This window comes from Electrona antarctica (genome assembly GCF_951216825.1).
Source record: "Electrona antarctica genome assembly, chromosome: 22".
Taxonomy (NCBI): Eukaryota; Metazoa; Chordata; class Actinopteri; order Myctophiformes; family Myctophidae; genus Electrona; species Electrona antarctica.
The window spans coordinates 39,169,418-39,182,864 of NC_136805.1; the positions used below are offsets into that span (position 1 = coordinate 39,169,418).

General features: G+C 43.7%; 1 protein-coding gene across 1 annotated transcript in view; it reads right to left on the bottom strand.

Annotated features, from left to right (window-relative positions):
- Positions 1-13,447, bottom strand: part of glud1b (glutamate dehydrogenase 1b) — a 31,979-nt gene that overhangs the window by 7,125 nt on the left and 11,407 nt on the right. The window contains exons 2-7 of the mRNA XM_079492118.1: positions 12,082-12,162; positions 11,055-11,110; positions 9,907-9,970; positions 7,878-7,972; positions 3,566-3,745; positions 1,412-1,549 (exon numbers count right to left, since the gene is read on the bottom strand). Of these exons, the coding sequence (XP_079348244.1) occupies positions 1,412-1,549; positions 3,566-3,745; positions 7,878-7,972; positions 9,907-9,970; positions 11,055-11,110; positions 12,082-12,162 (614 nt within the window). The remainder of the gene's footprint in view (positions 1-1,411; positions 1,550-3,565; positions 3,746-7,877; positions 7,973-9,906; positions 9,971-11,054; positions 11,111-12,081; positions 12,163-13,447) is intronic.

Consider the following 13,447-nt stretch of genomic DNA (forward strand, 5'->3'; position numbering starts at 1 on the left):
ACCTAACCTTAACCCATGTCTAACCAATGACTAGTCTAAACTAAGTATGCACCCCCCGTGGGAGCACCTTTTTATTATCTTCACATGTTTATATCTCTGTCGAGCACCTGGTTAGTTTGAAATGATTCATGGACATTACAGAGGCTTCCAAATAATGAACACAAGCAGTTTACATTTGTAACCAAACTGTGGTCAAATGCACATGCCACTTCCAAAATGGTATGTAACATTCTGTGCATCACTTTGGAAACCTTGTATTTGTGAAATGTGCTACGTAAATAAATTGGATTGGTTTGGATTAACATGTCATTTTCTGAAGGCCATTTTTAACCATAAACATAAGCCGGAAAATTAGTCTATTTGCTCAGACACTATGACGTAAAATTATCCAATTCATTGTCAATGGGAATTTAATTGTTATTATTATTTGCAAATAGCAACAAGCAGCTTGCTATTTTCAAATGGCCTAAATATATATATAGTGCTGAAGTGGTTTAGTGTCTTTTGAAATAATAATCAGAATCTACAAAAGTAACTAGTACGTTTTCAAATAAATGTAGTGGGGTAAAAGTACAATATTTGGATGCGAGATGTAGTGGAGTAGAAGTACAAGTATTGGAAATACTCAATTAGTCAAATGTACTTGGGTTACTTTCCACCTAGCCTCGGAAACCCAGACGTTTTTATTTCCAGGGAGAAAAAAAAAGTCTGGGGCCGAGTCCTCTTCAATTCAGCATAGAGTAGCGCAAACATCGCTCACTCTCTGCTGATTTCTGATCGTCTGCACCTTTGTTAAATTGACACACGCACACATGTACACACACATACTCCTCTCTCTGTCGCTCTAAGTAATTAGTCTCATGTCGCGCAGCTGCACATAGTTTCTCCCGGCGGATCCTGCCGGGAGCTGCCTATGCCATAAAAAGCATAGGTGAGTTCCAGGCTACTTTCCACCAGTGGAAACGTAGAGGTTAATTCATTTAGGCCCGACGTCTAAATTTAAAAAAATGTCTTCAAAATTCGGACAGTTTTCTGAAATACCTATGTTTCTGTATCCGTGGTGCTCAATATTTCATGTCAAGGACCCTAAAAATTATATGTAATTGGCCGCCGACCCCCCCCCATCTGAAAATATGTAGTTCCAGGGACCTCCCCCAGAAGCAAAGATTTGAGTTAAAAACGTTCGCTCTGAAAGAATATATTCAAACATTTTGGCCACATTTTCACGATAAAAAAAGCAGACCTACAAGCTCGTAGCGCGGCACTCGGTGCTGCGCTATGAGCTTGTAGATCTGCTATTTTTCAATAGCTAAATTATAACAATGCTTAGAACACCAAAAGGGGTTCCCGCCAAAAATGGGTTAAGACTAGAGAGAGAGAGAGAGAGAGAGGGCTTCCTTCTTGCACGTACCAGTTTGTAGTCCTCCAGCGCCTTGGGGTCGATGCCCTCTGCGTTGTAGATGTTGCCGTCGATCTCGCCCACGCCCACACACTTGGCCCCGTTCCTGTGGAGGTACCTCATGGAATGGAGACCCACGTTACCGAAGCCCTGCGGGGGGAGAGGGACGAGAAAGGGTGGAGAGAGGGGTTTTTATTAGCATTAGCATCATGACCATGTGTTCAGCGAAGAGCATTTACATCTGACAATGTACCGTGCATGTTCAAATCAGGTATACTTTTACATGAGTCGTTCCCAAACCTTTTCATGTCAAGGACCCCCAAAATTATACTCTTGGTGCCATCCTGTGGCCAGTACAAGTTATGACATCTACAGCTGATTAAATGTTGATAGCAGGCCGATACTAGATAAAGAGTGGCACTCTGGTGCCATCCTGTGGCCAACGTAAGTCATTACATCTAGCACTGATCCTACCCACCCATCACACCACAACATAATCCACCAACACATGCAAGGAATGCTACTACTATACTTGTGAGGACCTCCCATCCGTCTCCATTGATCTATGATCCATCTAGTCCCTTAGCCCTTTACAGAATAGACTGTGCTATTCTCCCTGATGAATTGAACATGGTGGACCCTCTTGTAAACAAGTGTAATGCTTAATTGGGTCGTCCACTCACAGTTAACAGCCTTTGTATTGAGTTTGTGCTTGAAATGTACTGTAATTCTGCAAACTGTTAATAAATATTTCAATCAATCAATCCCTCTACAGTAAACACCTGTGTGCCACAGATGGTACTGTGCTGCACACAGGTGTACCATGTATGAAAAAGAAAGCAATAATTCATAATTATAGATGGTCTTCCGAGAAAGAGGTCAAGGCCAATTCTAAGGGCAAGGAAACATGTGTGCACTATGCATGTGCACGTGCGTGTCTCTCTCTCTTTCTCTTATCTCTCTCTCGCTCTGACACAGGACAGTGGCAGGTTTATTTCCGTTTAGATGTCATGAACTTGCTGAGTCGAGTGAAGTAGAACGAACAAATTGTGTTTTTTGGACAAGCACCTCTGTTACAGTGGCCTGTACAGAGGTGACCCCCCTCCCCCCACCTCTGAGAGGTGGGGGGAGGGGGGGCGGGAGAGAGAGCGAGAGAGAGAGAGAGAGAGAGAGAGAGAGAGAGAGAGAAAGAGAGAGAGAGAGAAAGAGAGAGAGAAAAAGAGAGAGAGAGAGAGAGAGAGAGCGAGAGCGAGAGCGAGAGCGAGAGCGAGAGCGAGAGCGAGAGCGAGAGAGAAAGAAAGAAAGAAAGAAAGAGAAAGGAAAAGAAAAGCTCTCACTAACCCCTAAATGAGATGAGATACAGTACAGAAGAACAACAGCGGAATGAATCAATGTAAGAAAAATAAAGTCATGATAAAACTAGAAGCGGTATGACTGTGTTGTAAAGTGTAATGAAGGGACGTCAGAGAGAGAGAGAGAGAGAGAGAGACGTTGGTCTGCAGACAGACGGGAGACGGCGGTGAAGGAGCAGTGTTAGAAGGAGCAGTTTGCCGAGATTAGAACATAATGTACAGTAATAATGTACGCTCTGGACCGGGCCGAGTGACGTCGCGGGGGTGGGGGGGGGGGGGGGGAGGGAGGGAGGGGCGGTCTGAACCAGATCTGTTGGGATTGTGACAGAACGTCTCCTGATGCGTCACAATGAAGCACTTCGCTCGCTATAAGAATGAAGACTTCGATCCGACAGTGGGCGTGTCAGTGTGAGGGGTTGGGAAAAAGTACACATTTTGCAGTTTTTTTTAAGCATTAAGTTATACTTTAGCTGTTGAAAAATAGCAGATCTACAAGCTCGTAGCGCGGCACCGAGTGCCGTGCTACGAGCTTGTAGATCTGCTAATTTTTTTTATCGTGAAAAATGTTGTGCAAATCTTTGAATATATATTCTTTCAGAGCGAACGTTTTTAACTCAAATCTTTGCTTCTAGGGGGGGTACTTTAACTGTATTTGCGCCACGTACAAATATACTCGTACCTCCCAGCTATGGGATGTTATCTGCCAGCTACGTACATACTCGTCGCATCTAGCATATGTTAGTTAATTTGCTCTACCTCCTCTCAGCCACTCTCGCCATTCTCGCCCCATTTGTGCGTGCGTGCGTGCGTGTACCTGGATGACAAAGGTCTTGTCCTGGAAGCCGGGGTTCAGGCCCACCATGGCCATGTATGAAGCCTCGTTGATGAAGTTCTCGATGCCGTGGAACACTCCGCGACCCGTGGCGGAGATGCGACCGTGGATACCGCCCTGACTGATGGGCTTCCCCGTCACACACGCATGGGCGTTGATGTCCTACACACACACACAGAGAGAGAGAGAGAGAGAGAGAGAGAGAGAATTCAAGCAGAAGCAGAGATTTCACACAGAGATTTCAACTCTTGTGGACTTAAAGGGGCATTCCACTAATTTTCAACATTGTGCTATGTCATTAATATACCTTAGAGCTGTGTTTCCTAGAACTGTAAGTATGAAAAAAATCATTATGCCGCTATCATTTATTGAAAAATTAGGATCTAATTCACGCCAGCATTTTTTTAATTTTAGCTCTTATTTTGAAAAGCCGCCATTTCCGGTCCATGAGCAGTATGTCTTAACCTAGGAAACTACATGGAGCGGACAGGCCTTGTTTACCATCTGAAGCCAGACCGGAGCTCTGCAGAGCTCCAGATCATCATATCTGTGCCGTCAAAGAAACGCTGTTTTGACCAAAATGCCATCTGGGACAAGGAATAGGAGATACAGGCGATTGAAAGAAATGGATAGAATGGATTATTATGGCGAAGACGATTTAAGATGGGCGATCCAGTGCTGTGCTAACAACACAGCTAGCTAACCGGCTAACGTGACTTTAATTGTCGCCAATGGCGCTGAAAGTATTAACATGGTGAAACACATCTTGATGACATCATCAAGATGCGTTTCACCATGTTAATGATTTTTTTCAGATCTCCAGTTCTAGGAAACACAGAATGGTTGACCTTTTTATTATTTCCACACAACAGCTCTAAGGTATATTAATGACATAGCAAAATGTTGAAAATGAGTGGAATGCCCCTTTAATTGAAGGCAACCATATCGATGATGACGCTAAGGCAGGGGTGGGCAACTTTGACGATGGAGAGGGCCACTATATATCCACACTTACTCCAGAGGGCCACTATATATCCACACTCACTCGAGAGGGCCACTATATATCCACACTCACTCCAGAGGGCCACTATATATATATATCCACACTCACTCCAGAGGGCCACTATATATATATCCACACTCACTCCAGAGGGCCACTATATATCCACACTCACTCCAGAGGGCCACTATATATCCACACTCACTCCAGAGGGCCACTATATATCCACACTCACTCCAGAGGCCCACTATATATATATATATCCACACTCACTCCAGAGGGCCACTATATATATATCCACACTCACTCCAGAGGGCCACTATATATATATATCCACACTCACTCCAGAGGGCCACTATATAGTATATATCCACACTCACTCCAGAGGGCCACTATATATATATATCCACACTCACTCCAGAGGCCCACTATATATCCACACTCACTCCAGAGGCCCACTATATATCCACACTCACTCCAGAGGGCCACTATATATCCACACTCACTCCAGAGGGCCACTATATATCCACACTCAATCCAGAGGGGCCATGTTGCAAATTACCGTCGTAGCAAAAATAGCTGATCTACAAGCTCAAAACGTGTCGCAGTGGATCAGCTATTTTTGTTATTATTTGAATTGAAATCCTGAATATTTTTTTTGCTATTTTTCTAATTGGAATCCTGAAAAGTAACATTTTTAATTACTTTCAAATGCCTTTAATGATACAACATTTTAATACTGCTCATTGAGCTACTAATTTAGACTGAAGTAATTAAAGCGGGTCATGTTTACGAATCAATAATATATCAGTATTCGGATATTAACCTGAGGGCCACATTAAAGGACAACTTTAGTTTTTTTCAACCAAGGTTCATGTTCTAGGTTGTTATTAGAGAAAGTAAAAGATGAGTGTTTTTTTCATTTGCTGCTTTCTTTCGTTTTAGCGATTTTAGCTATTTTTGACAGGGGGGCGGGGGCATTCGAACATAGGGCTATTTTGTTTTACAAAATTTGATAGCGATTTTTTTTTTTTTTTATTTACTATAGTCCTACTAGACCCCAGGAAATTGCATCTGGCTACAAAAGATCACAGGATCTACTGAATGTGAAGGGGGGTACTATAGGGGGCTGCCATACAGGTCAGTTTGTCACCCCCTTCACATTCAGTGATCTTTTGTAGCCAGATGTAATTTCCTGGGGTCTAGTAGGACTATAGTAAATAATACAAAAATAAATCGCTATCAAATTTTGTAAAAACAATACATATTTAGCCCCATGTTCGAATGCCCCCGCCCCCCTGTCAAAAATAGCTAAAATCGCTAAAACGAAAGAAAGCAGCAAATGAAAAAGAATAACACTCATCTTATACTTTCTCTAATAACCTAAAACATGAACCTTGGTTGAAAAAAAATAAAGTTGTCCTTTAAGTGAAGGTGGGGGCCGCATGTGGCTCCCGGGCCACCAGTTGCCCATGTGTATACGCTAAGGCAAACAGTCACTGAACTACACTTCCCAGAATGCTGTGTGTTGGACACGTGGGGCAGAGCTAGACTCGGGTGTGGGGGACACACCGTGGACACCATGGCCAGATAAGATGGCAGATGGCTGCTGAACCATGTGCTGCTGAACGGTGACCACAGATGACATTTTCAGAGCGTCTGTGTGTGTGTATTATCGGTTATGTTCAGGCTTGGACCAATGGAACTAACGTAGTATACTTTAAGTTACTATTTATTAGTATGACTTTTTAATATTAATGATATAGCGTCATTAAAATAGACATTTTGACAATTACTTGAGGGCCCACAGGTCGAGAATCGCTGCTCTAATAATCTATGTCCAGTCCGCGCGCACACGCACACACACTTTTCACTGAATCAATATTGCCCTGGATGTGATCAAATAAGCCCTGTTTAACCAACTCGAATACATGGAGAGAATTTAAATGGAAAGTATTATCTAGATTTTTCAGGACGCCTCAAATAGTGGCCAAAATGGGTCCAAATCACTCGAATAGATGCTGGAGGGACTGTGGAGCACATATTGGGAATCATGCTCATATATTCTGGACATGCCCCAAATTGAGACCATTCTGGAGAGAGGTATCTGAAGCATTAAAATAAGTTTTCGGTCAAAACATTCCAGAGGATCCCATAGTAATGTTGTTAGGAATGTTGCCGGAAGGTCTGGAGGGTAGAGCCAAAATATATTTATTGCATGTGCTGCTTACAGCGGCTAAAACCAGCCCCGCCAACATACAGTATGTGGGTGGAAAAAGTATGGGACATTTACCAGATGGAACAAATTACTTATGCCCTGAGGCTTCAACCAAACATATTTAGTAAAAGATGGAGTCCTGTACTGCCTCTACTAATGAGGTAGCAGGTTTCGGAATCTCGAGTAACGACTCACTGAATACACTTCTCCCCAGACCTTCTGATGTGCTCATACTCTTTCCTCTGTCTCCAGTCATGTCTGTTCTCAGTTTTGTTCACTTCCCATTGTGGTCGACGCTCTGTTGTTTTTGTCTCGCTACTTATTTCCTTGTTTTATTCTGAATACTTGTAAATGTATGTGAAGTTGTTTGTGTGTATGAGTGTATAATATATATATATATATTTTGTGAAGGTATGAAACAGCTGAGGTTGTGTAAAAAAAAGAAAAAAAAGCAGTTGTAAGAAAAATGTATGCTTTTAATTCTGTGAAGTTGCCTAAACTGAAATAAAAACAAAGTAAAAAAAAAAAAAAAGCCCTGTTTGACTTCCTTTAAGGAGAATGTGATTAACTGATAGGGTCCTGACAAATGGCAGCAAAGATACGTTGTGAGCTGGTGGTATAGATCGCTGGATCGGTGGATTTACAGATAGGAATAGACCATCACACTGACAATGTCGTCATCACAACCCTAAGTTGACAGAATCCAGACTGAATCGCTTCGTTCAGCTGAGTGATTTTCTTTCTCACTTCGATTCTCAGTCTGGCAAACATGCTATTTCCAAGGGACGGAGCAGGGCAGGAGACGGCAGGCTTCCGATTGGTCTGTGGGTGTCGGGGTGGGACCAGTGGGCTTCCAATGTAAAATGTGAGTCGCTTTCCTGACGTGCCTACGTAATCGGAGACGTTTGGAAATCCGTCTCCAACAGGATGAAGCCAAAACGGAGAAGCAAAAAGAATAAGATAGTCGAGAAATAAAATCCTGTGTGTGTGTGTGTGTGTGTGTGTGTGTGTGTGTGTGTGTGTGTGTGTGTGTGTGTGTGTGTGTGTGTGTGTGTGTGTTGTTGTTGTTGTCTCACTGTGTGTGCGATGGTGTTGGCGTATGTGTCGGCGATCCAGGACATCTCCCTCTCTCCTGTGCTCATGTCAGGTGCAGGCACGTCGATGCCGGGTCCTGGGTGAAGAGGGGAGGAGGGAGGAGGAGAGGAGAAAGAAGGAGGCTTATTTTGGGCCAGCCAGCTGTGGTGGAGGAGCACACTCTCTTGTCACGCACAGGTCAGTGCCATGTAGCCGATTTATGTCACATAATAAATGACAGAGTGGCAGAGACTAGACGGTTGATTGACTGATTGACATTTTTACTGACGGAATTCACACACATACACATATTTTTACAAAAAAGATAAAACAAAGCTTGAGGTTTCTAATATATTTAATCCGTCTGATATACTTGTTTTTTTTATCCCAAGACTTTTGTAACACATTTTTTTCACCCATTCCTAGTGTCAATTAGCTAATCTAATCCTGGTCGCTACACTCCTCCCTTTTCACCTGACAGGGGGGAGTTTCCCAGGGTTGGACGTAGCGCCTGGAAGGAACACGTTATTCCAACCAGTTCCTTTCCCCTCCATCATGCGCCCCGGCTGGCCAGGGGGAGGTAGTTTAGAGACCAGTATTTACTTTTTCTTAACCCCTTAGACTAGTGTATTGTCACATAATACTGTAGGTCTATCTATGTACAGTACATAATCCATCCATTATCCAGTATACTGTACATGGAGTTTTGTGCCTGGTAGACATGGCAACATGGGAGTATAATAGCTGCATGTCGGCTGCATCTACATGTGCAGTCAAGAAGCAGATTAGAACAATATCTGGCAGTCATAGTCCATACTCTAAAAGGCCATAAGTCCATACTCTAAAATACACTAAGGTGAAAAGGTAAAACTATAAAATGATAGGTAAAATTTGCGCTTGCAGAACGAATTAATGTTAAACTCACTCGATAACTGCCGAGACTGAGTCACTTTGAAAAAAAACTAAAACAGAATAAGTGCAACTGCTAGATGTAAAAAGGTAGCATCGTTCTTCATAAACAGCCTATTATTTCATGAAGACGGACTGCACTTGCCCGCTGGGCAACCGGAAAGTTGAAAAAACTCCTCTTTGCCCGGAACGTTTTATTTACTTGCGGGCAGTCACGCAACCGTTTAGTGTCAGCTAATAAGGGCCAACTGACCAACGGGTGAACTTTGAAAAACATTACTCGATTATATCTATTAGTGACCACTGTGTGGAGGTCTTTACTGTGTACAAGTCAGCATCGAACAGAACAGAACAGAACGGAACTTTGTTGTTCACGTGAGTGACCCCAGGGGGTTGTAGTGTAAATTCCAGGTTTATGTGCCCCTTGTGTCATAAATACACACTCCCTACCCCCTCCCCATATGTCTGAGGACCAGCTCCAACAACAGTAAAATCCTCACCGCTGAATTAACTCTCATAGTGTGAAGAAAGAGGGGGAGTTGTGAGACGGTTTTGAGGACCGACAGAGACAGGGAACTTAAAGGAAGAGTGAATGTCTCAATGGGGATGAACGCACGAACGCACGAACACACACACACACACACACACACACACACACACACACACACACACACACACACACACACACACACACACACACACACACACACACACACACACACACACACACACACACACACACACACACACACACACACACACACACACACACACACACACAGTGGTTAAGGAAGTCAAGTGCGCAAGTGGGGAGTCGGGGACTGCTGTTGCTCCAACAGGGTCTATAAATAGTGGCATGGAGAGAATGCCGGTGGCTTCCTCACACATGCAGAGCTGTCTATAAACAACCACCATTGTGGTGTCCAGTCCGCCATGCTCACAGGCAGCCTGGCAGGGCTCTCATTCCGTCTGTGTTTGGGTTGAACACAATGCAGCCATTAACCCACATACAGTCCAAGGAGAACAGACTGGCTGTATGTACTGTATGTATGGTGGGGGGGGGGGAATTATGCAAGCTTGTGCGTGTGTGAGTGTGTGCGTGCGTGTAGTGCGTATACTCACCAATGAATCCCTTCTTGGCCAGCTCGATAGTGAACCTCCTTGTGATTTTCTCCAGCTCATTGTCCTGCAAGTGAATGATACATGTCGTTGATGAACACTGCTGGATCAACCAATCGAGAAGAATCGGTCACATAAATCAGGGGTTCTCAACCCGTGGGTCGCGACCCCTCGGGGGGTCGCCAAATTATTTTGGGGGGTCCCCAAATCATATAAAAAAAATAAAAAAACATAGTAGATGCATACACCTTCCCTAATGATTATATCTGGTTTCAGTATTTATTTATGGTGTATTGTCTCTATTATTAAGGTTATTGTAGCAGTCAATTTATATTGGGGGTCGGGAGGGGGCGGGGCGGGGGTCCCGAGACGTTGCCAAAGCATTTTCGGGGGTCCCCGGCCAAAAACGTTGAGAACCCCTGACATAAATGACCAATACAAATAAAGGCCTTTTTGTGGTGCATCAAGGATTTTCTACACGCTGGCACTACGCTGGGAGTTGTAGATCTGCTGATCTAAGAATAAATATAAAATCCATTCATAATAGTTAACCCATTTAGGACCGAGACAGATAAAAAAAAAAGAAAAAAAAAACGCCTTCTAAATACTGAACAAAATTACAAAAATGTTATATTGCTAATATACTGTACATAGCAACAAGAACCCCCAAAAGAGGTTCCCTTCGTGAACGTTTGTAAAATCATGTAAATTGCACAGTAAGAATATAAATCGGTAGTGCAACATCAATTGAAAATATTACCGTGAATGAAATCTCATCATCATGTGATAAATTATGTGGTATCGGAATGGCATAGACTGGCATGCTCGCCCGAAAACCAACACCAGCATTTTGGACAGTATTGGCAGCACTTCTGCCCCGTACCGTAGCATCATGTGTTACGTGACCTGGGGTGAGCAGAGGTTCTCTCTGTGTAGCGTGCATGCACCAGGGGGAACCCGCCGGCTAGCCGATTGCTATGGTTATGCGTCTAAACTTGAAAACCTCAGCAGCTTTTCTAGGTCAACAATTCAAGGAAACAGAATGACTGTGTGTGTCTGGTCTTGCCTGTGGCATGTGTGAGTGTGCGTGCCATGTGTGTGTGTGTGTGTGTATGTGGGGGAGGGAGAGAGGCTGATGTGGTAAGACTTACGGAGTAATTCCTGGGATTGATCTTGACTCCGGCTTTGGCCCCTCCAAACGGCACATCTGGGGGGGAGGGGGGAATGCAGTGGGGAAGACATGGGATTAGGATCACACAAACACGCACGCACACACACCTAAAATATTGTCTATATACTGTGCACATGTATACATTCATGAATCCACTTGCTTTTTTTTTTTTTTTTTTTATATAGGGGTTTCTTGTGACCCTACCATCCTATGGCAGGCAATATTGTCAAAATGTCAAACTTTCCTTATGCTTTAAGTAAAACAAACTAGGGGGTTTTCATGATTCTGAATCCATTCCAAGCATTAGTTTTGCACAAAAAACACTCCTTGGGCTAAAAACGGCCATAGACATCATGACAAAAGTGATGAGGTCAGCACATTTTGGGCACATTTGGGCAAGTGGCTATGGCTGCTTTTAGCCCAAGGAGTGTATTTTGTGCAAAACTAATGCTTGGAATGGATTCAGAATCATGAAAACCCCCTAGTTTGTTTTACTTAAAGCATAAGGAAAGTTTGACATTTTGACAATATTTGTCATATGCTACTTAAAGCAAAAGGAAAGTTTGACATTTTTGCCTGCCATAGGATGTTAATGGTAGGGTCACAAGAAACCCCTATGAAAACAATTGCTCAATACTGACAGCCAGTCAGCAAGTGGATTCATGAATGTATGTATGTATAGACAATATTTTAGGCCAATAAAAAAAAATCCCACCCGTCCACCTCGGCTGCCGAGGTGCTGACATTTGGACTGGGCTGGACATTTCTGGACTGGACATTTGGCCCCACTGCTGCACTCGTATCGGTTAGCGAAAATGCAACGTATGCCAGTTCTCATGCAGGTCTCGCCCAGGTGTTTTTTTTTTCTCCAAGGCTACTCATTAGGTGACTCATTGAGTCTCCTACCAGAGAATCCGCCGGTCATCAAATTATTGGATTAGGAATCGGTTGATGGTTGAAAACCACTGAGATACAGTAAATGATACGCTCTGGTATAGCCTACTTACCAACAACGGCACATTTGTAGGTCATCAACGACGCCAGGGCTTTCACCTCATCTACAGACACGTCGTTACTGTAACGGATACCTGGAAAAACAACACACGCCAGGTCAGTCCACAACGGGAAAAATACACATATCATACCGTAAACCAATCCACCCCTCACTGATTCCCTAATAGTGGGTCGGGGGAAACATTTGTATGGGTCCTTTATTATTATTATATTATTTACAAAATAATAATAATCCCAAACGAAAAAGAAAAAAAACGCCCCTCCCCCCAAGAAAAAAGCTAAATCAAGGGTCTTTCTCTTTAGGGTCTTGGGCTGAAAAGTTTGGGAACCACTGTACTAGATACAACCAAACACCAAGTATTTATATTTCTTCTATACTGTCACAAACAAAATTAAAAAAAGGTAGTCCTTCAGATTATAGAAAATACAAATGAAAATATCTCCTGCCTACCTCATCATTTTTTTTTTAAATGTTTTATCCCACAATTTTGTAACCCATTTTTTCACCCAGTGTCAATTATCTAATGTAATCCTGGGCGCTACACTTCCTCTGCCAACCTGGGGGGGCAGCGGACTGACCTCATGCTTCCTTCTATGCATGAGGAGTCCAAGCTGCTTCTTTTCACCCGACAGGGGAGAGTTTCCCCGGCTGGACATAGCGCGTGGAAGGAACACGTTATTCCGACCCTTTCCCCTCCATCAGGCGCCCCAGCTGGCCAGGGGGAGGTAGTTTAGAGACCAGGATTACGGCATGTTTTTGTGAGGGTACCTACCCTAGGGGACACGGGGAGAACATGCAAACTCCACACAGAAAGGCCCTTTCGCCAACCCCGCCTCGGGTATGGGCACTGATGACGCGGAGGAGGGAACACGCCCCCAGTGCCCACAGCGTCCCCAGTGGGAATCGAACCCAGGACCTTCTAGCTGTGAGGCGACAGCACTACCGACTGTGCCACCGTGCCCCCCTACCTCGTCATTGATTAATTAATAACGAGTATCATTTAATCATTAATATAACCCATGAGCCATAAAACAGAGGCTGTGTTCATATATTGGAGAAGTGGTTGAATCTTGTTGCAACACTGGAAATAAAAAAATGTCTGGGTTTTCCGAGGCTATTGCAACAATTTAACAAAGGTGCAGACAATCAGAAATCAGCAGAGAGTGAGCGACGTTTGTGCTACTGTATGCCAAATTGAAGTGGGACTCGTCCCCAGACTTTTTTTCTCTCCCTGGAAATAAAAATGTCTGGGTTTTTCCGAGGCTATTTTGCAACACCAGCTCCCGGCCCGTTTAGCCATTAGGCTGGACTGTCTGCAACGAGTGGACACTTTTAGGCCATAGAGCAAACTGTTCTAC